The 23,653-nt window shown below is 35.7% G+C and overlaps 1 protein-coding gene across 1 annotated transcript in view; it reads right to left on the bottom strand.

Moving 5' to 3' along the window:
* Positions 1 to 23,335, bottom strand: part of LOC104160091 (tetratricopeptide repeat protein 33-like) — a gene marked incomplete at its 3' end in the record, with an annotated part of 33,782 nt that extends 10,447 nt beyond the window's left edge. The window contains exons 1-2 of the mRNA XM_009698151.1: positions 23,111 to 23,335; positions 1,978 to 2,059 (exon numbers count right to left, since the gene is read on the bottom strand). Coding sequence (XP_009696453.1) covers positions 1,978 to 2,059; positions 23,111 to 23,331 — 303 coding nt within the window. The remainder of the gene's footprint in view (positions 1 to 1,977; positions 2,060 to 23,110) is intronic.
* Between the last annotated feature and the right edge of the window lie 318 nt (positions 23,336 to 23,653).

Genomic DNA, 23,653 nt, shown 5'->3' with positions numbered 1-23,653 from the left:
AAGCCTCTTTCCCAGCCATCCACTGTTGGAAGTTATCAGGATACTAGGCTAGACAGATCTTTCATTTAAACTAGCATTGATGTAAAGGCATCCAAATACAAGTAAATATTCAATGGAAGTTTACATGTTTAAGATGTTTTGTTATCATAGAAGTCTAGAAGTATGTAGCAGTCAAGCATCTAAATCATACAGGAGATTTGTAAATACTTGTATGCTATCTAAATAACATATAGATCTGATCCTAGGCATGCCCAAGGTAAGAGAAAGTAGAATTTCCACTGCAGAATTTCCACAGGGTTTGAACAACATGCATGAAGATTATTATTTTTTTCCTAAAAAGATCTATGACTCCTGTTTTAGAAGTTAGGAAGAAATAATTGACTACAAATCAAATCCAGCCTGGTGAGAAAGCAGGGAGAACAAATGCCCAGTTTTCAGCATCGTGTACGATACAGAATGAGAGAACTACACTAGAAAAATTAAGTGATTTAAAGTAAAACAATTACTCCATCTTATTACCAACACCATCAAATTAATGAACCAAGTCAGAAATCAACCCTTCATACACACCCCTCCGGAGGTTTTCCTAACACAGTCTATCTTGATCCCTTATGTACCCATGATACGTTGACAAAGCAATCCAACAATACACTTCCCCCAAAACAACTGAAAAAGAAAAACCTTTAAAGCCATAAAGTATTTCTCAAACCAAATGCAAAACCAAGTAAGATCTAAACCTTCTGCAGCTATATAAAACAAAAGCCTCCTTCAGCATTACTGTATTGAAATGAGCTTATCGTTATTCAACTAATTCTTTTGAAGAATCAAACTTTCTTCACTTCATAGAAAACATGTCTGAGGAGGAGATGTGATAGCATCCAGGGAAAAAAGAGCAGTCACCACACCTTGGAAAACAGCCAGCTTTACTTCTTGGGTTTTCTTGGGGTTTTTTGGGGTTTGGGGTTGGTTTTGGTTTTTTATTTTTTTTTGGCGGGGGGTGCAGTGTGGGGGTCGTGGGGTGCTGTTTTGTCACAACAAAGATTTTAAAACTAAACAATATGGCAAGCTTCCTCAAGTTACATAACACAGTCACTGAACATCATGATTTTACTTTCTCTTTTCCCTTTTCCTAACTTTAAACAATGTATTTTTCAGCCATATTTTGAGTAGCAACCTTCCTAAAAATAATTTTTCCTATTCTAATCTGTCCAGCTGGTTGAAAGAAGCCATACATTTCTTGTTCTCATCCTCAATCCAAATTAAAATCATTTTTGCAGAAGAGCATTTTTACTTAATACAGAAAAAATAATATTTATTTTTGTACCTTCACATACAGATGGAGTCAAAAACTTCCCAAGCCAAACAAAATAAGGGATCCTGGCACTTTTGCCATCTAAGCCATGCAAAGACATACTGAAATTACAAGCTGATCTCATAACTTTAGTGAGGCACTGATGGCTGCAAGCCTTTTTCCTCAAAACAGCTTTAAAACAAAGGCTCGGATGAATTGACATCATAGGTATACTGTTGCATGCTCTTTTCGAAGACAAATTTCTGTATGCAATACTTATTACGGAAACAGACTGGAGCATATCTTTCGCATACAGTATCCCTGTTTAATGTTGTTAGTATTAAGCCAATCCTTTAGAAGAGCAGGCATATTTTTAATTGTCAAATCTGCTAATCTATCTCAGTAAGACCCTCCTTGCTCCTCCCAATATATTTTTTTAAATATTTCAGTTGCTTTTTTTACATTGTAACATCCTAATTCATGTCCTAGCAAAGATGTTGTTTATTGTGATCGGCTGGCATTATTTTAACTCCTGTTAAAAGACATCCTGTTGTGTTGGGAAAAATGAAAAACCTAACTTATCTGTAGTTTATGTGCACAACTACACAATGTTGCATAGTATCTGTTCACAAGCACAATGTTTTCTTTTTTAAATTCTAAACTGATAAAGAATTGTCATGCTTTACCTGCGATTTCATCTCATAAAGCGTAGCATCCTCTGGAGTCAATTGAAGTGCTTCATCCCACTTGTGAATAGCCTCTCGGTACCTGTAGTTAAAACAATAGTACAGTCTCACTATACTTAAAGATATTAGATATTTCTATTTGTATCCTGACATTGTCCCAAATAGAGTGCCATGGCATCTTATTAGTATTAATGATTTTTCTAATCACTTCCCTATAAGACATGCTGAACTGTTTTCAGGAACTGGTTATTTGTTGTTCTGACCAAATGGATGCTAAGTAGTACTGTACAATTGGCCTCAAGTGAATTTACAAGTCAATACAGGAAACCAATTGCAAATCAATTACTTAATACTAGGAACCTTGAACTACAGTCCGATTCCCCTCATTGTCAAAATCATCCTTAGTCAGGCATAAAGAAATATAATCTGAATCTAACGTGCCTTGCTACAGTCATAATCTAGAATTTCTTTTCAGTCTAAAAAGGTTGAAACATAGGAGCTGCCCTCCTGCATTTCTGTACTACAAGATACTAAAGACATCTGAGTAACTTTGGTATATAAATATAAGAAGGAAGTTGAAAGTGAACAGCTATACTGAAATCATTCAGCTTTCGGAAGGTATACAGTAGCTTCATAATATGTTGTCCTTCCCTAGAAAACAGAATACAACAGAAGAGTTGACCAAAACCAAGAAAAAAATAGGTCTTTGTTTTGAACAAAGAGGTTAAACTTGGACAAATGCATACTAGGGTTTTGAACGATACTGAAGAAGTGTAACAGTGTAATAAGATGCTGTTACATGAGTGCAGTCTTTCAGCCCTCAAGGTGGCCTCAGATTAACATTAACAAGTCTGTGGAGTGCCACATGTTCTCTGAATCATTTCAAAATCCACCACTGTTATGGAACTGTGTAGGAACTCTTATATTTATATTAATTTCACTGCAAAGGTATGAAAACTGTTATTCTTGATAGATAAGAGACACTGCAATTTTAATATAGTATAGATAAAACTAAAGTAATTTTCACACACGCTTCATATGGAAACAGTTTTTCCCTACTCGCCATTCTTCCTTCCCTTTCCCTTCCCCATTTTTCAGACCCCTGTCTTGTACTACACCTCCAGGTTTCCAGAGCAGTCACATGAAGACTTCAAAAAGTTCTGAACTGACTGGGAATAGAAGAATAGATGGGGAAAACAATGCAACTGAAGTCAAACTTTCATTATGATTCAGGTACTATTAGTTTGTAAATAACACTGATAAGTATTTGAGTGCTAAGCAAAGGATGTTTTAATAAATTTTCACATTTCCTCAAACTTTAGCCACCAGCTGTGCATTTGTCATCTCAGTTCATTCTCCATGGGCAGGTGTTCACACTAATGGAAACATCACCACATTTTCTACATATGTCAGTAGAAGCCTTAAGCTGTCATTTAGTTAGCAAGAACTACTTTTTGAGTAAAAGATCAGTTTTGTTCAAGACCTAGCACAGACATAACACAATAAAACCTACATGAGTAAGTCCTCAGCTCAGTTAGGTGGTATCCTCGCCATGCAGCAAGGCGCAATATTGTGAATGTAGCAAAAAAGTTTAGAAAAAGACCATTTTGGAAAACAGAGCAAATACAGTAATGACATCAGTAACCAGGACAGAAGGAATAACACTGGCATTCTGTAAATAGAAAGAAATAAGACAGAAGTTGCATTTCAGGAATCTTCATTTTTACTTCTACAGAGGGACGTCACTGCTCAAACGAATGCGATAAAACCTCATAGCAAGAACGTGCTGCCTCTAAAGGGAACACCAAATATAAGTAAATATTCCCCTAAATCTTGTTGGGTTTTGCTGCCGATTTGTCAACAGTTTGTCAACAGAATAAAGACGGGCAAGGGAAAAGAGGTGGTTCATTCACAGAAATGCTGTCCTACACGTATATATGTTCTGTGTATGAACAGTGAGTTATTCAACTCCACCTGCGAGCCTCAAGAGAAGTGACGACAGAATGCTGGAAGCTCTTTGAGGACTGAGAACACAACAGAAGAGGGCTGGAGAAAGAAGATTTGTCTGCAGGTACATGCTAACCGCCTGCTCAAAAAGACTGACCACTGATTACCAGTTTACAGCGTGGAGATATCCACATGGCTGTGAAATATTTATCTTTTCGGTGCATATATTTCCTTAAGAAGAAAGTCTGATAAAATGTGACTGTTCTATCCTTTTAAATACTGAGGAAAACAGATGTTTCCATTGTTGTCTCAGGAAAAACTAAGGACACTGTTCTTAAGAGAAATTGAGTCATGTTGCTTGCTCTAGTAATGCAAATTTAGGAAAAAAAAATCCTTTCTATAAAGATAGTCCATTAATCACAGAATTTTCTACATCATTCTATTGAAGGAAAAGACTATATACTGTATTAATTATCAAATGCTTTACTTAAAAAGTTGCCTGGGGATATAAGATATAGTTGTAAAGTCAATGTTCCAGTAAATGTTTTAGGAAAGCCATAAGCCTTGGCTGAAATAAGAAGTGAGGCAACACAGGGGTAATGTTGTAAAATAAATAATTAAAAAATAGATCATTTTACTGGGTCTCAGTACTTTTATTTGAGCTGAACTGTATGGGACCTTTACCATTATAAAGAGGGAAAACTAGTTTCAAAAAGGAAAACTTCACTATAAATATGACATCTGCTTTTAATCTGGGTTTAATTAACACAAATTTAATGAGCATTCCATTTGCTATTCCAATTTCTTTTCTTAGCAAGTAAATAAACTGACATAGTTGTGTGTCTAGCAGGTAACAAGCTTGCATGAATCAGCTGAGCTGCAAAAGCTGCCATGTCACGGCTGGCAAAAATGAAGTAACAAATTTTAGCTTAATGCTGTTCACCGAGGTCTACCTGAACTTCTTCCCATCTGCCTGATATGGAAAGAGAGCACACATGTTCAGAACACATGCTAGGGCACAGACAATGCACAGTACCATGCATTTGAATCTTACGTCCCTTCAGAAAAAGGGATATGAAACCTAGCACTTCAAAAATTACAGTAGCTTGTATCAAAAATAACATCTCAGAAACAAGAATGAGACTCAAAAGATCCATTCACTGGTGATGCTATAAACCTTCTTCAGATACATACGATATTTATCAAATAACTCCTGCTTTGAGTAGGAGTTAGCATAGAAAATCTCCTCGGGTTCCTTAGGATTATATGATTACGTCTTGGCTAAATGCAAAGAAATTTTAAGCAAAATATAATCTCATAACAAATAGACCCATTAATTTTTAGAAGCTTGTAATTACTATAAAAACTTATCTAATCTAGCAGTAAAGAAGTCACAGAATCTTAATCATGGGCATTATCTTGATTTTATAGTACATCAAATTAATATTTCAAGCAAAAGTAAATCCCTAATCTGTATATATCTATTGTAACTAAGCATCTAAACTCCAATAATAAATCATTTTAAAGAAAAGACTATCATATTTTGAAGTATTGAATTACTATTTATGTGATTGTAGGGATACAGTATACTTATATACCCACAGTGATTTCAGTAACATAGTATGTCTCACTACAAAAAAATCATACAATTATAACCAGAACTTAATTATAATTTTCGCTTCTATATTGCAATGCCAGAAAAAGGAATAAATTACTGAGAACTGGATACATCTGGGATGGCTTCAGTGTAGAAGATTTGATGGATCTTGCCAATTTTTATTTAACAGCATATGAAATCCCATAGCTCCCCTGAAGTACTAAAACTGCTCTCTTCAGATATGCTACTGACCATCTGGGAGCTATACAGACTTGGCACGTTTTACAACAGCTTGCTAAACTTTTGAAACAAACATCTTGTGCTTACACTTCACTTTTTCAACACCACTTCTGGGAAAACAGGATCTCTTGAACTCTTAACAAAATGATTAAAACAAATTTGTATTTCCATAAAAAATATTTAATTGGAGGTTTCTGGGTAAAAAAAACAAACCCTGTTCAAGTTATACAGAGATGGTTTTGAATCATACATATATAATGCTAAAAACCATCACTGGAGATTCACGCAGGATTTAGAGTTCTGTAGCTTTACTCTGACAGGCTGGCCATAGTTGATGCTTAATGAAGAGACTGAGACAGGGCATGCTCAGGGTGACACTGAAAATATCTGAAGATATACTGAGGAGTGAGATGGTATCACATTCAGACAAAATGAGACAGGTCTGCAGGAGAGAGGCAGAGCACAGGACTACAGTGTCAGGAGAAGGGATGAGGTAACGTTACTCCTGGGAATTCTGACAGGACTTGGAGGGACACTCCTACAATCAGATGCTACAAGAGGATGAGGAAAAACACGGTTAGACAGTGCTAAGGAAGGGTAGAAGAAAACAACATTTTAAAAAGTATATGGCTGTCAAATACTGATATCATAGAGGACAAACGTCAATGGTCTATGGCCACCAGAAACACCAGCTAGAACAATTTTAATCTAGTGTAGAGTCAAATTCAGACTTTGGTGGAAGGTAAAGAACACTAGTCAGTAATTATACAGAGTACATAAAAAGGAAAGAGAAATTCAAAGCAAAGCAGAAGCTGATTACAGGAACAGACTTCTCTTTTTAAGCTGGGAGATCATGCAGGGCTAGACTGTGGGAGAAAAGATTCAAAGAACAGGTGAAGGAGGAAACTAAAAAGAAAAAAGGAGAAAGAAGGTAACGTGGCTTTTTTGTGTTTAACAACTTCAGAGTCCTCTAACTCAGCTAGGTTTTTACAGTAAAATACTTCCTCTGCTGGGGGTCAGAGGGAGGAGCATGGCACTTTACAGAAGCATCTAGAGAAGAACAGTGTGTAGGAACATGGAAAAGAAAATTGTTGGTGTAAGTGCACGCAGAAAATTCTTATCCATAGTTAGTGCCATACAGCATGTTTAACCTCACTAGTAACCTTCACAAGATTAGTAAGTCTTTAAACATATGAAGTACAATAGTAAATGTTCTTTTGAAGTCTTAGCAATTCTATTTCTTTTTTATTGCAAACAATCCATAGCTATTTTATGGTAAATAAAGTGTCACACATTACTTCTGATTATGCAGGGAGAAAGTTAAAACCAATTGCTTTACTATCTACTAAAACTTCCAATAAAACATTTTTAATTTAACAGGATGATTTAGGTATGGCCACACTAATCACCACAGGCAAAGAGGTGCACGACAATTCTTCAGTGGCACCTGACCATATACATGCTCTTGCCCCATAGTAAAGGAGAGATAAACACAAACAAACTTGCTGTAACTGTCCTTCAAGTAGGTAAACCATACTGAATTGACCATGGGGTAAAAGAGCATGCATATAGCTAATGCACATCATTTCAAAGCATAAGCATTCATCAGAATTAATATTCTTGCACATATTATACCGGTCAATATCAGGTCGTTGACACCTAGACAGTAGTAGTGCATATAGTGAAAATAAGTCTGATTTATACATTACACAGTAAATACAAAGTTCTGTTACAAGGAGATCAATTGAATATAGCACAAAATTAAATAGCTACACAAATATTTCAAAAAGCCTTATCTCAGTTAAGAACTTCCACAGAAGAACAGATGGGGAATACTATTTCATCACATGCCAAAAGCAATTACTATCTGTCATCACGTTAAACTACAAGATCAAGTTTTTCATGTAAGTTCCACTCACCATTTTCCTAATGTTTATTTCAGCCATCTATGTAAACATGGACACTTTTTATCATTGCATCTATTAGGCGAATGCAGTTTTGAAACTACCTTTGTCAAAGAAAAGGTATGAAAACAAATATTGGAGAAAGATGATCTCATAACTAATACCTAGAAGCAAAATCTACAAAATCAGGATTCTGGTACTGTCTCTGACAGAGATAATCTTTCTCACATGGGAATAACATGTAATTTCCTCACATACAATATGAAAAAGTAATCTAATTAAAAAAATCACTTACTACTACTTCACAATTATTTTACTGAGACCCAGGATGGAATATACTGCAGTGAATAAGTTTAATGACACATGACAGAGTTAACACAACAGAGTACTAGACAACAATGAGGAGTGAACAGTGCCTACACTTTACAGTCTGCTATAAAATGTCTTTCACAAATACATTTTATATTGAATTGTCAGCTGAGGGCCCTGCTGCCTTTGATTTATTTTATACCCATCTTTACAATCTGATGAATCACTGATTCATGATCCACCCCACTCAGAGACTGCACTTATCTGTAAGGAAACAAGAAAATTTGCAACACAAATGCAACACATCCGGCTGCTAATCTATTCTCTTGCTGCTAACTGAAGATCACTTCAGTGCCAGTGCACAAGGCACAGGAACGATCAGTGTGCACGATTTCAAGGCTTCGGCCTCAGAGAGGGCTTTGGAAAGCGTGTATGTGCATATGCTTGTGTTTATTCTTCAAAGATGAAATAATTGCTTCAGCTCTAGCTAATATAAAATTACACAGCTGACTGACAACCACTGGTTGAAGCAAGACCAAAGCACATATTTTTCTTTTAAAAAAACCTTTATATTCAGGAAAAACGCAAAGAAGTTATATACTATGAAACAGAACCTTAGTTAAACATGCCAATCACATGCAAAATTCTAGAAACTGGGTGCTCTAGTTTTGTTTCTGGCCTTGCTGCAGAATCTCCCTGGCCCTGGCATTGCTACTTCATGTTTTTTTTCCCTGAAAAATACTGATTTGATATAAAATTTATATGACATAACACAGAGGAACTTACTTACCTACAATAACATTACATCATGAAGACTGTCAGAAGCTCAAAGATACACACTACTAATCACAAAGACTTCCTTATCTTTTCAAATGATCCTACAAAAATGTTCAATAGAGTCAAAATAACTGCAATTTTATTTGATAAATTCGGGCTAATTTTAATTATTTGTGGTAGTATCGAGAACTTTGTCATGTAATTTTTAAGTGAGAATGGCGAATAGCACAAGTTCTTTCTACAAGCTGTTAACTTAGATAGCAGAATATTATTCAGAGTGGAGAAACAGAATTGGAAGAATTTACTATGCTTCCTTCAATTAAGTGGTGGTTTTGCTGGTTTAGTTTTGTCATGAAAACCACAAGACCCTACTGTGTCTGACTGCATACATGATTAACTATAGAAATATTAACAGACAGACTGCAGTGAGAAATATTTAGACTTTTACCATGTAAAAGTTAAAAACTACAGTATGGATAAATGTCTGACCTTGAGAAATCGCCAAAATAAATAAGCCGTTTCTACCTGTATTCTATGAACATGAAATTGCCAAGTAATTACAAAACAGAACATAAAAGGTGTGTAAAAATACACCATGAAAGATCTTAATTCACCAGACATGAATAGCTGAGAACTTCTTCACCAAAAGGCTAACCTTTTACCTATATTTCTCCAGCAGCTGTAGTTGCAGGAATAGCTGAGAACTTCTTCACCAAAAGGCAAACCTTTTACCTATATTTCTCCAGCAGCTATAGTTGCAAGTTATGTAACATACCTGTTTGTCTTAAACACATAGTTGAACAATATTTTTTCTATTTAAAAAGGCAGTGCTAACAGAGTTGTTGATACAGTAAAAATAATTTATATTCACATATACTGTAGAGGCAAAATGTTCTAGATACGCCCCCCAAGTGCTTAAGAATAGAAATTGTCAAGACCTTCCACACCACTCAGAAATATTCTCACACAACAGAGCATGTAGTATGTCATACAACTAGCATATTCATTTAAGAGCATTAAAAAGAACAAATATGAATTATATGCATACAACTAAAAAAAAATTTCCATTTCAAATGCTTTCATGTTCAATGTTAATGTCAGATAAGATTACAACTGGTAAAAAAGAAAACACCTAAGGAACTCTCTACAGGGTCCAGAAGCTGCTTTGCAACCATCTATAAACATGTGGAGTACTTTGTTAAATCTCAGCCTTGTAGTTTAACGTAAGTATAATCAGAATTGGGTATTGACTGCCATTTTATGGGCAAGAACCCTGTAGGAAGCCAAAATAAACAGTAACAAATAGGAGCAGAGCTGAGGTTTACACATGGAAATTCAAATCACAAACAGAAACACAAGTTTTATTACACCTGAACGTGTCATTTCATTATTTAAGCAATAAGAACGGACCATCATAACCTTATAAAATTCAAAAAAGAAGTAATTGTACAGTTTCAGTAAAATCAATTCACTATTTTAATATCCTAAACAAAAGCTGCAAATTAATATAAATCAAGTATCAGATATATCAGATATTGCAATAGTTATTAAGTATTCACAGAGTTTTATTGCTGAAATGAAGTTTAAGAAGTAATTGTACAGTTTCAGTAAAATCAATTCACTATTTTAATATCCTAAACAAAAGCTGCAAATTAATATAAATCAAGTATCAGATATATCAGATATTGCAATAGTTAAGTATTCACAGAGTTTTATTGCTGATATGAAGTTTTAAATACAAAGCTTTAATTCCTCAAAATAGTTTCAAGAGAAGTTTCTCTGAAAGCAGTGTGAAGAAAAATGTAGAAGAAAAACTTATGCTGCATTTGAAGCAATTTTGAGATCGTATTCCAGTCTTGAGAATTATTTGTTCAGCTAGCCTCTAGAAACATAGTAGTAGAGCTAGAATGATAGGTGCCATCTGTTTCCTTCTTAGTTGAGTAGGCATTTAATCCTTTTAACCTTTTAATTATTTGTTCACAGATGGCTGACAGCTCTGTCTCTCTTACCTCTTGCTATGATCTTACTGGTTCTCAGAAATTAGTCATAGAAACTAGGGCAAAAAGCCAAAAGCTGTCAATAGCACCAAAAAAAAGCACCAAAAAAAGTTTCTGGCATTTAGATAACCAGTATTTCTCTATCTTTCACAAAATGACTTACTGCCAAAATATGATGGTCAAGGGTAGGGTATTAAACATTTTGACAGAGATGATACATAAAAAGTCATTGTCTGCTCACATTTTATTCTCAACAGTTCCATTCCATCTAGTTGGTAGGCTCTTGTTATCTGTATTAAATAATGTAATTCCCCTTCATTTTCTTTCCCTCTATTACTTCTGGCTTCTTTACAATGTTTACTGATGTTAACATCACAGAATAATAATGACAGAAGTTATACACAAAAACAGAAAGAAAGAGATGAAGACAGAGGAAACATGTAATTCTCTATGGCATTTTGTTGAGACTTCAAGGGCAATTTTAATTTATTTTTCATGAAAGTACCAACAAGTTAAATAGGCAGGTACCCTATAAACCTCCCCATATACCTGAAACAATTAGATAATATTGATGTAAAATTATTATTAAGTACAAATGCAAATGCTAGTCAGCAAAAACCATCAAGTCTCCTGAAATAAGTGAAATATAGACATGTAAAAAACAGTGCGATCTACCTACAAGGACATAATATACACATGTATAGATTGTATAGAGACTGGATGTCACCATCCAGAACTAAAGAAATGTACCAGACACTTCTAAATCTCGAGATGACTAACATGCAAATCATACATAGAAGAGTGGCAAGAAGAGTAGGAACTCTCACTATCAGCACTGCAGACAGAGGGAGTGGTGAGCCTCAGTGCCACTTGGCAAAAACATTCTGTAAAGGGACGGACCAGGCAAGTTTGTGCTCCAATTTCCATGCTAGATCTAGTTAGTCACTTACAATGCTGTTGCGTTTCTACTCATAAGCAAGCTTACAAGAACCAATAGATTCAGACAAATTATTTTTGTTGGCAGTGATTTTGTGTACACAAAATAGTGCCTACCAAAAGAGCATAACAGCGAGAACTGTTTGAACTATCTCCTTCAATTTTTCCCAAAGTACAGCATGAGATACAAAATAAAACATTAAAGATTCAACAGAAGATTAATATTTCAGATGTTTTTATCTACATTAATTACTGCATAGGAATACTTAAGCCATTTAGTCCACAGTATCCCATGCTTCTGAATCCCAACTTCCAGAATTAATTCTTCCTCTTCCTCTTATTTTATGACTCAAATCCTATGCTCTACCTAGCAGGGAACATCTACAAAGAATATTCTGAGTCCTAGAAGGACTCTTTTTCCACTAAACTACCCATAGATTTACAATACACTTTCAGAAAAGTAAACTGGACAACAGTTTGTTGCAACAATACACACAGCTGTAATGGATCTGTAAACTGGAAGATCCTTTCTTCTGGAGAAAAACAAAAAAGGGAAGCAATCAAACCTTGATGGTTTCAGTGTTGCATCTGGAGAAAGGGGCCATGTCTCAGTTATAAAAATACACCCTTTAAAATACATTCCTTCTCTCTTTAAACATTAGGCTGATCCCACTGATTAGGTAAACATAATTAAGTCTGACTTGCAAAACCCTTATCTCTCTACAAATCCTTTTCATGGATTTATGGATTTAATGAAAGCTAGCATCCACAAATTCTAAGAGAATTTTCTTTAGAATGAGAAATATAGTCACCTTGGTGGTTTTTTCCCCAGTTTTGCTCGATATGTAAAATTTCTCTCTCTCAAACTCAATTTATTATCAGAATATGATGACCAAAACTAAGTAACTTGGGCATCCTCACAATCAGTTAAAATATATTAAAAAACTATCAACTACACAGAAAAAAAAGCTGGGTTAAAGATTTCTCCCATACTTATGCAATCGTCCATGCAATAGTTTTTTATACTAGTAATTTACATAAAAATTCCTTAGGTTTTATGACAGCAATTATCCTGTAAATTAATTAGGACATTTTAATATTTATGATTCTAATTTCAGTATCTATTTCTTTCATTCTGTATGTCAACACTTCTAAAATTTTTTTTCCAGTATTGCCTGGAATTCCTTTCTCACTTTGAATCCCACAAAAGAAATCAGCTACTAAAATAAATAATTTCTGAAATCTTGTTCATTCAGTTCTACCCACAGTATAGAAGTATTGGAATTCTGTCATATTTTTGAAAGGCAAATACAAATGTCTTAATATAAAGTTGTAGAGTCATTCTGAGTCCCCAAAAGTCATTCTGCACTCTCCTCACCTCAGCCTGCTTTCTTGCCCCTGCTTTGTATCAGTATAAAAGCTTTTGCTTCTTAAACCAAGTCCACAGCCTAATCCAGGTTATGACCTGTCCAAACATTAGTTTGTTTTAAAACACCAAGCCGCTCCCCAGTGTAAATCTCCATTTGGCTGCACAAAGAGGATAGCTTTATTTATGCAGCAATGACATCGCTATATTGTAATGGTTTCACATGATAGCTAAACTTTAACATCTCAAGTATATGTTTGGATGTTGGAGAAGTTCACAGTCCTTACTTTATTAAACAAGACAAATGTTGTGATTGTCAGGAAACTGAATGTACTGTTAAAATGGCATCTTTAGAAAATAGCTTCTTAACATCTTCATTCTGAGAGCTCTACAAACAGACTTCTCAATCTGGCAGTGACAGAAAGATGGTCTAGCAAGAGCTGGCTAAAACAAAATTTATTATCTATATTGGAAAATTTTTATTTCAATCTCAACATGTGATCCTACGCCTCAAAATGCTTTATATAAATCTTTTCTTTATTAAGCCTCTACTTAAGTCCTTTTTGAAGTCTCAATAAATATTAATCAAATTCAGATCAGAAATGCTCTTTGAAGACTGAAAGTTGAAATACTTCACTGAAATACAATTCTATTTTAGAATACGCAATACTTCAAATAATACATGCATGAAAATAAGTTATGTGTGAGCAATACCAGGGAAAGTTAACCTTCTGACAAACAGAAGAGTTTCACTGATAGATGTTTTTAATTGGCTTTAATCTATTTCAACATCCAAATGTACTGAGGGTGAATTTATCATCATCACAAGAGCCAACTGCCAGGAAAAGGAAAGCTTGTATTAAAGCTTCCAGACAAATACAACTTCCTACAGAGAAGTCTAGGCTGCAGAACTTCTTTCAGTAAGTTTATGCTATTTAAAAGGTGCCTTCCATTTTTAACAGAAAACAGGACTGTGGAGCCACCTGCATACAAGTTATTATTCATCGCCAACGTCTCTTATCCAAAGAACTCAGTTTAAAAAACTATGAACTGCACTTTGTTTTAACTCTAATTTCTTAATTTTTGCAGAAGACAAAAAGCTTAAGCCACACGGTCTACTACAGTAGATTTTTATTACCAGCTCCAGGTGAAAGACAAAACAATCAGTGTTTTTTAAAATTTGATATTTATTTGCCAGAGCCAGTAAAACTCCAGACTGGCGCACAAATACGTCCAATACACACTAAGAATGGCAGCCTGTAAAAACTATCAGTTTGAACTGGCTTCAAAATAGCAAACTTCATTTGTTCATGAAAACAAAATTTCTATCATTGTTTTTCAGAAAGTAAGAAAGAGGGAAGGGATGCATTATCTCTGTCACTATATAGTATTAGTCTACAGGGAACCATCCAGAGGTAGAAAGGTATGGTTGTTTCTCTAAAACCTTTGACTTACAGTATTTAAAGACCGTAACAGAAAATTGAGCATGACATTATAAATAGTGTAATTCTCTTGAGACTGGGATGGATGCACTGCTCACCCAAATGACTGTAGTAAGAAAAATGTACAATGTCTATCACCTATTTCATATAGGTCACATGGCTTACCAAAAGTACTTGGCAATATATGTTAACAATTTTGTCATGTTATGACTCTCTCTGCGACTCATTCCGAAAGAGATGAAAAAGTGTAAAAAATGAAACGTCTGGCCTGCGACTGAAAATACATTCACAGACATCCATTTCAAATCGTAAGTGTAACACAGCAACAATAACACACAGGCAACAACTGGACAACACTATCACATAAATGAAATGTCTCCACTTCCCTTGCTGGCCACTTACTAGACTATCCATTTTCCTGCTTATTTTGTCAAAAGCACTTGTGAACCAGATCAGAGCCAGCAACCAGAAAGAGGCTATTTTCCAGCTAGGCTTCTTCTCCAGACCAGTGACAAACTGGTACTTCAAGTTGGCTCCCCCCACAGTAAAACAAAAAAATAGGACCATCGCAAAGGGTTGGAAATGAAAGGGCAGGAGAGACTGCTCACGTTGACCCTCATTGAAATCGGCTTAACTAGTGACAGAACTACAATCTTTGACTAAATATTTGACCTGTAAACAACCAAGCTAGGTAGCATGTACATCAGCCCTTGCTTTCACTTAACTCAGCCCTGATATAATTTAACAATTGTGTATAAAATGACTAAATAGTTAACTCCCATGAAAATAAGTGAACAGGACAAAAAGCACTAGAGAAAGTCAAGATCCACAATAAGTTACATTTTTATTAATTTGATGACCACGTTAGTGTACAAGACCCTTACAAGTAATTTTTCTTGTGGTAGTACATAACATTTCCTGCACAGTCAGAAAAATCTGCAGTAAATTAGTAACAATTTCAAAACTGAACTCTTGCTTTGCCAAATAATAACCAGTTGTTGGAAAATAATGTTTGCCAGAACAGAAGGAAAACAGCTAATTTAAAGATAAAATTGCAATTTAAACAAAAGAAACTACTTAAAACAAACATTCTGCAAAGAACTTCCTCCTCACTGAGAGGACAACTACATGCATCACCAAGAAGCCGGAAGTGAGGAAAAACAATAAAGCTAGCAATAAAAATTAACTTAAATACAAAAATTAACATGTTACTTCACATCACAGTTTACAAAAGGGTGTTAAACACTGTTAAACACTCTCTGCACTTTTTTTTTTTAAATTCTGTAGAAAGGTTATGAAGTCTGCAACACAAACCGTATATTCTGACTAATAAGACAGAAGCTGCAACATGTGCTTTCCCAAAAAGATAGAGGTAAGAAGTCCTTACTTGTTCATAGTCTCTTCTGTTTCAGCTCGTGTGTTCTGCACTCAGGAGTTACAGTTTACACACTCTCAGTTTTATTTCAGTGAGCGTATCATGTGTAAGGCATTGTCAAGGAAGTTAACAGCACAGTAGTTATATATACACACAAAATAGACAGTAATGCTAAACATTGAAAAACGTTAAAAAGTGATCAGGTATTTTGACTAGAAGTCACAACCATTTTAATCAAGCCCCTATTCATACTATACGATTTTACTCACAGTGATAAGCCTACCTATTTTCTCTGCATTTTTGCATGACTGACCTTAGAAAACACTCAATCTAATCAAAGCTAATAATTACTAAGATTAAAAATATTCATTTTATTTGGAGAACATTGATATTGGTCATTTACTCTGAAAGAGGTAAGTACTATATGGAATAGCCAATTAGACCTGGCAGGCAAATTACATCCAAGACTGATATCATACATTTACTTTCAGCTTAGTGAGTACTTACTACCTTCTCCTAGTTTCACTATAAGCATTTTCAGTGATTTCCTCTATACTTATTTACAAATTCTAACTGTGTAAGGCTTTCAGATCACTCTTACAGAAGAGTCAACACTCCCAATGCAATGTACCAGTAGCCTAACAGAATTTTAGACTTTATTCTAGAAATTAGAAATAAAAGCTAAATTTCTAGGCTCCCAGGTTATCTACTGAATCAATCCTCTTAACTTTTAAAACACATCTTTGCTTTAAATTAGGTCAGTTAGCAGACACAGATGGTAAGAAGGCGGAACAAAAACTGCCCATTTTTTTGCATCTCTCTCTGTACCCAAAGCATTCCAGGAAAGATACCTAGACTAGTGAAACAAAATGAAAAATAAAGAAACAGAAAGAAGTTTCCCACCCACTGAGAAAGGTTCCACACCAACAACCTGTATAGTCAAATTCAAGTCTGAGGAACTACCTTCTGTATTCTAAATGTATCTGTAGTTTTAATGGGATATAATTACAGAATAGCCAAGATTGGAATGAACCCATGGAGATCATCTAGTCCAAACACCCTGCTCAAAGCAGGATCAGCTAAAGTTGCTCAGGTTATTGAGCAGTCAGGTTCTGAATACCAACAAGGATGGGAAGTCCACACCACTCTCTAGTCAATCTGCCATCTATCAGGTTGGCCATGCATGATTTCCCCTTTGCTAATCGATGCCAGCTACTCCCAATAAGCTTCTTGTACTTCCTGTGTTTCAAAATGATTTCCAGCATTATTTGCTCCATCACCTTCCCAGAGATAGATTTGAGGTTGACGGGCCTATAAGTCCCTGAAACCTCCTTCTTACCCTTCATGAAGATAAGTAGTGACATTTGCTTTCTAGCAGCCCTCAGGAATCACTCCCAGTTGCCATGACCTTTCAAATGCAGTTGAAGAGTCTTTGCGATGACATCAACCAGCTCCCTCAGCACTCATAGATGCACCTCTTCATGTCCCATGAACTTGTATATGTCAGGTTCATCTAAACATTTCATATTCTGATCCTCCTCCACCAATGGCAAGTCTTCCTTGCCCCAGACCTTCCCTCTGGTCTTATGGGTCTGGGGTTCCTGAAGGCAAGTCTTAGCAGTAAAGACCAAGGCAAAGAAGACATTGAGTACCTCGGCCTGTTCTGCATCCTTTAGTCACTAGATTCTCTACATTATTCAGCAGAAGACCCACATTTTCCCCAGTCTTCCTTTTGCTACCCATACGACTGTAGAAGCTCTTCTTGTTGCCCTTCACATCCCCCACCAGATTCAACTCCAGGTGGGCTTTGGCTTTCCTAATCCATCCCTGCATACTCAGACAGGGTCTCTATGGTCTCACTGGGTCACATGACCCTGCTTCCACCTCTTGTACATTTATGTTTGGATTTTGTTAGGAGTTCGCTGTACATCCACACAGGACTCCTATCATCTTTTCTTGATTTCCTTCTCATCAGGATGAGTCATTCTTGAGCCTGGAGGACATAACTTGAAAAAATGCAACCAGCTTTCCTGCTACCCTCTTCTCTCTAGCATACTCCACTTCTCCTAGGCTACTCCGTAACATAACTCAGCCCATCAAACTGCCAAAATGTTTCCACCAAAGATAGCTCTCGATCTTGTGGGAAACCTCTTTATTAACACTATATTATGTAAGAAACATCAGTTGTATTGACTGAAAACTAAAGGCAATTTCGACACAATGATCTTTGCCCTTTGCCATGTTAGTTGCATCAAAACTAATTATAAAGATAATCTGAAAGTAATTTTATTACTTTAGCAATTTCGTAACTCATTAGTAACCAAGTGCTTATCATAAGCTAAACCTGAAAGACACTGGTAAATTGAACGCCAGTATTAGAAGAACATGACAGAGAAGCTTTTCAATTTTATTTAAATAGGCATTACTCTTCTGTTCCATCTGCTAAATATATTTTTTTTTGATAACACTTAACTTACCACTACACTAAACGTACTTTTTAAAGGAGTGTGTCTCATCATCTGACACTGACATCTTACAGTGTCTAGTGAGAACAACAAACTCAGTTACAGCTCATACAGCTCAGACACCACAAACTACATGCTGAAGTGATGCTGGCATATTAGCATCAGGGGAAAAAAGTCTCAACTGCCAAAATGCAGAATAAGTAGCAATTCACAAAAGTTCAGTTTTTTTAAAAATAGATTAGAAAATGAAATTAAGTAATTGTCAAAGATTAACTCCTCTAAAAAAGTAAACAGTTTCATGAAAATTGACCTATTATCTGGTCTGCTCATAGCACTTTGACATGTCCTTATTTAATTTGCTGCTGCAAAAGCTAAAGGAAAGAGAGTAAAATCTTATTAATCAGCTTCATTTATGCATCAAGTGACAAAGGGCCATCAAGTGACAAAGGGGGACAATTATTTATTTTAACATAGATGAATCTCTGTAAGCTCAGCCAAAACATAAGGGTGTTGCAATTGAAAACGTGATCTTCTCAAACTAGTACTAGCTTTATAGATGGAGACTTTTTTAGTGCAGTATGGAATAATAAATAAACACTATCAAAAGTGAGATCAGTATTAACTTTTATCTAGCAAAACTGAAAAACTAAATGCAAACAAGAATGTAAACCTTAAGAATGTCTATTCTCAAAAGAAAATGAAGTATTTAGACGAGCATTTTTTGCACAGCTTCAGGGTATATTGAGGAGAACTCTACCTCCACCTACTGGACCAGCTACAAAAATGTTCGCAGTTTGAAAACGGCACAGAGGAATTGTAAAGCCACCTGTACGAATATGCAACACAATTATATTGAAGATACTAGTCTGACAGAAGTTTTTTTTTCCTCCTTGCTCTTAGTTCTCTACATGCCATATGTTTGAGGACATTATACTTCGCTGTTTAATCTCACCTAAACCTGTTCTTAAGCGTGTGTCCACTGCCAAAGACTACCTACCTACCACTCAAAATACATTGCAATTGCAAATTGCTGCGTTCAAAATACTGAGGCTGAGGACATGAACTTTTATCCTTTTGGATTATGCTGGATTTAAAACAGTGTAGGACTATCAACACAAAAAATCTAACGTGGATTATGGTTGTCGGGGGTTTTTGTTTGTTTGTTTTAATTCCAGCGTATGTGGGCACGTTAATACCACTGCCTCAGGCTGGATAATCTGCCAGCATTATAAGTTTCATATGAGCAAAACCAATTTCTCCTCTGGAATATTCTCCATTCTTGCTACCAACGTACATTCTGTTTCCCAAAAGATTGCGTATATGTTTGTACATGTTTAATTGCTCCTTCCCACACATCAAAAGAACACACAAATGTGACACCCCTATATATCTGCCTTTTCTTTCTGCTCTGACCGCAAGATCACTCATTCACAAGGTATCTTTGAAACTGCCTGTTGATCAAGTTTCTAGATCAGAATTTCCTAAACCATGCCTTCCACAATAACAGGCCCAGTGAGATAATCAACTTAGTTCAACATCTGTTTCTGTTAGTCTCCCCATCTTTCTCCCCATCCCACAAAAAGATTAAAATACGTATTAGAATTGTTCTCTTCAGCACCATTTTTCTTCTGTGTGTGTCTCAGTCTCAGCTTAACAGGCTCATGCACACACATTACAGCAGGTACAAATATTCCTCAAGCAGCTCCTACAAAAGCTGAAAATGCATAGAGGGGCTGCCACCTCCAAAACAATTTACCTATGCCACTCCTGAGTTTTCCAATGGGCAAAGAAAGCAGGTTGTACAAAATTCTGACCCTCAAGAAGCCCATTCATTATTCCTTCCCACCAAGAATCACTGAGACTCACAAGCACAAGTCAATCAGATCTCATTCATCCACAGAAACAGACTTACTGCACACACAGAGACTAACAAAACGGTGGTGGGGGCGTAACACCATCACTGCCTTCCTTACCAGAAAAATAAGAAAAAACAAAGCATAAAGGTGGTAATCACTATTCCAGCCAAGTAATAGTGGATCCATCTATAAAATTCACTTTTCATCACATTAATTTTGCCACACACATTACCTTGGAGCCTCTTTTCCATAAGAGGTGAAGTTCAATTCATTACTTTCCATTCTTTCTTTTCTTTAGCCTCCTGCTTCTTCCCAAGTCGACTTTCTTTCAGGATCTCCTTCTTGTCTCCACTCTACAAGTAACACTAACTACAATACCATGTTAGTTACCCTCTAGTGCTCAGTCTTTGCTTTTCTTCTGAGTTTCTTCAGTGGAAGAGATACCATCCTTTTACTTAAATGCTACACAATCCAATTCAAATCTTTAACTGTTACTATGCTTTGATATTTCAGGAAACAATCTACATTAAGTATTTAATTATTTACGTGAGTCTACTCATGTTGTACAAATGTATATTCAAGAAACAGACCATGTAAGTCTGAAACACAATTACAGCAACCACTTGCCACCAGAGAGAATAAACATTTCTTTCAGTCTGCTTTCTCAAGTTCCCTGTAATGGTATGTCAACTATTCCACCGGTTTAAGTAATAAAAGCCTCCCACTGTGAGTTTAGCCTCTAATCTCTGTGAAATCTTTTTTTAAGAGAAAGATCTGCCTTAAAGTTATGTACCCTGACAGCACCATACTGCCATAATTGCCTAAACTGTACAGTGTGCTAGAGTAATTGAAGGAAACTACAATTTCAAGTTAGAACTTCTGTTAAGTCTCAGATGTAAAAGTGTTAACATGAAGGAGTGTGACAAGCCTCCCAAAAGCTGCATTTTAACTTCTTGTTACTCGTTTCTCATAGTGTTATAAGGCATTCAGTGTTTCTCAGTAACTCCTATAAGCACTTCTGATGAGATACAGTTCTCACTAAATTCATAAAGAAACCTTATGTTGCTACTTATGGATGGGTTAAGCTTTTGTATTGTTTTCTAACTGACAAAGGAAAAATCAATCTCTAAGATCAACTTAAGACACTAAAAGCACCAAAAATTACCTCCTGCTCAAAATTAATATGCAGCAGTCTATCTCCCTGCCCTAAACCACATATAAAACAGATTATTTGCTGCTGTTCAAGAGATTTCTTGCAATTTACATAATACACAAAAACAAAACAAAACAAAGAACACCAAAATCCACAGAGAAAAGTTATACAACATCCAAAGCAAAATAGAAGGAAGGTAAAAGTAAAATGGAAGATAAGACAGAAATAAAAATCAATCTCTGTTTAATATATGTATGTGCAGTAAACATCAGTGATTAGAGATGTAGAATGAAAACATTTAGAAATACTTCTGTTTTCTCAGGTTTAAAAACCACAATCTCCACATCCTGAAAAGGACAGAGTAGACCTACCCTTCTGTAGACTACTGTATGATTTATTTCCAGTGTTAAAAACAAAGATGTTAATAGACTCTTAGTTTATGTATTCTGTGTTTTCAGCTATTAATATTAATGTAACCAACTTACGCTGCTACTGCATTGAAGGTATTCATTAATACAAAGGCAGCACGCTTAAAACCATTTTAGCTTAGTTTGGTTTAAATTTAAAGTCAACTTTAAAAGGCTTCAAAATTTTATTCAGGAACTACAGAACTCAGGAGCACAAAACGCCATACAGAATTGAATTACCACCCCTCTAAACAGTGTCACCATTCGAGTGAACAGTAAAAAGAGTAAACTGTATTTAAATATTTCAAAATAAGCTTTTTCTCAAGACATTTTGTATTTATTTATTATTTTTTTAAATCAGATGGGGCCACACACACGGTGTCTTTGTTATTGTATATAAACTTGCCTGCTTTAGATTTCTAAGTTGTTCTCTTCTCCATATTGCCCAGGGAACCCTTTTTAAGGAAGAAATGTCTTAACACAAGATGTTTAACAGCACAGGAGCGTGTACGGATTATGGAATCTTTTCTACCAGGAAAATAATGTTATCTCTGATCTGGGTCAATGAATAAAGCTGAGATGCTCACACAAGTAAAGTCAGGATACACATTTAGATGTCAAGCATTCTGAAGATTTTAAGAGGATCATCCTTGGAACTGTTTTTTATTCCGCTCCAGAGAAGATTTAGCCAAATATGCAGTTACATGTAATTATAGTCCCTCTTTCTCTCTTCTAACCCTCTCCTAACTCCAAAGGTACTTTCTGCTTGAAGCAGAACAGGACAATGGAACCATCTTTGCAATATCCTTCCAAAATTGCCAAAGTCTCAAGTCTCAGTACTGCTACCAGAAAATGTTCAGAGCAGCTACCTGAACCTGACTTTCCAAAAGCATTAGGTTAACAGTGCATTAGCTGCTCTGCAGTAGTTGCCTAGGCACTATACACGTGCAAACAATCTTACTCTTAATAAGAGAAAGGACACATTTACAAGACAGGTAAAAACTACCAGAGTAGCTAAAGGATTACTTATAGTGTGGCTTATCTCATTGTATTTTATTTATCCTTTCAACTTTCAGATCAAATCAGTTTCTCATTCCCCTCCTTCTATCATTTTTTTTTGTTATATGAACACAGAAAAATGAGACAGAATACAGACTTCATTTCACAGCTGCCAACACCGCCAAAGGAAACAACTTATTTAGTACCAGATAGTAAAGATAGAATGAAAGAAATTATCACTTTTTCAAATAAAAAAACGTGAATGTAGCTGCTAGCAAATTAGCCAGTGTTTAGAGAAGGGCTTAAAGTATCATTTCGCAGCTGTTCGGACAACAAAAAAGAGGAAGATAACATTAGTAGTACCTCTTATTTTCAGCCAAATTTGCACCTTCATCCTTCAGCTCCTTACTTTTCTTTACACAGTCTTCTAAGAGAATTTCCTTTCTTCTCTTAGTTGCATGCACCCAGTTAGCTTCATCATCATCAGCCAGATCTTTGTCATCTGCAGCTTCTGCTTCAAATTGCTGAGAAGTAGCTTTTGAAACTTTCTCACCAATCTTTCTCTTCCACCCAAAAGAAGCCATCTGGAGAACTAGAGAAAAACATATTTTCAATAATCAAGTAATTTAGCTTTTAAGTACCTAGAAGAAAAAATACACCTTGTCCATCTCAATTCTAAAACAATAATATGAAACAGACTGCCACTCCCCCACATAAATTCTGCTCATTGGCTTCACCAAAGATGTTAGTCACAGAACTATAATTTTAAGCCGAGCTGGAAGATGTTCTCCACCAAGAAAAAAAAGGAAAAAGGCAGCACTCTGACATACCAGAAAGCCTTAAAACGTTGAAGCCAACACAAAAGAAACCAGACAAAAGCAGAAAGGAAACGACTCGGTCCAAGGT

This window comes from Cariama cristata, unplaced genomic scaffold (assembly GCF_000690535.1).
Source record: "Cariama cristata isolate BGI_N322 unplaced genomic scaffold, ASM69053v1 scaffold8944, whole genome shotgun sequence".
NCBI lineage: Eukaryota > Metazoa > Chordata > Aves > Cariamiformes > Cariamidae > Cariama > Cariama cristata.
Note: the sequence above shows the minus strand (reverse complement) of the source record. Positions and strands in the feature narration are given on the sequence as shown.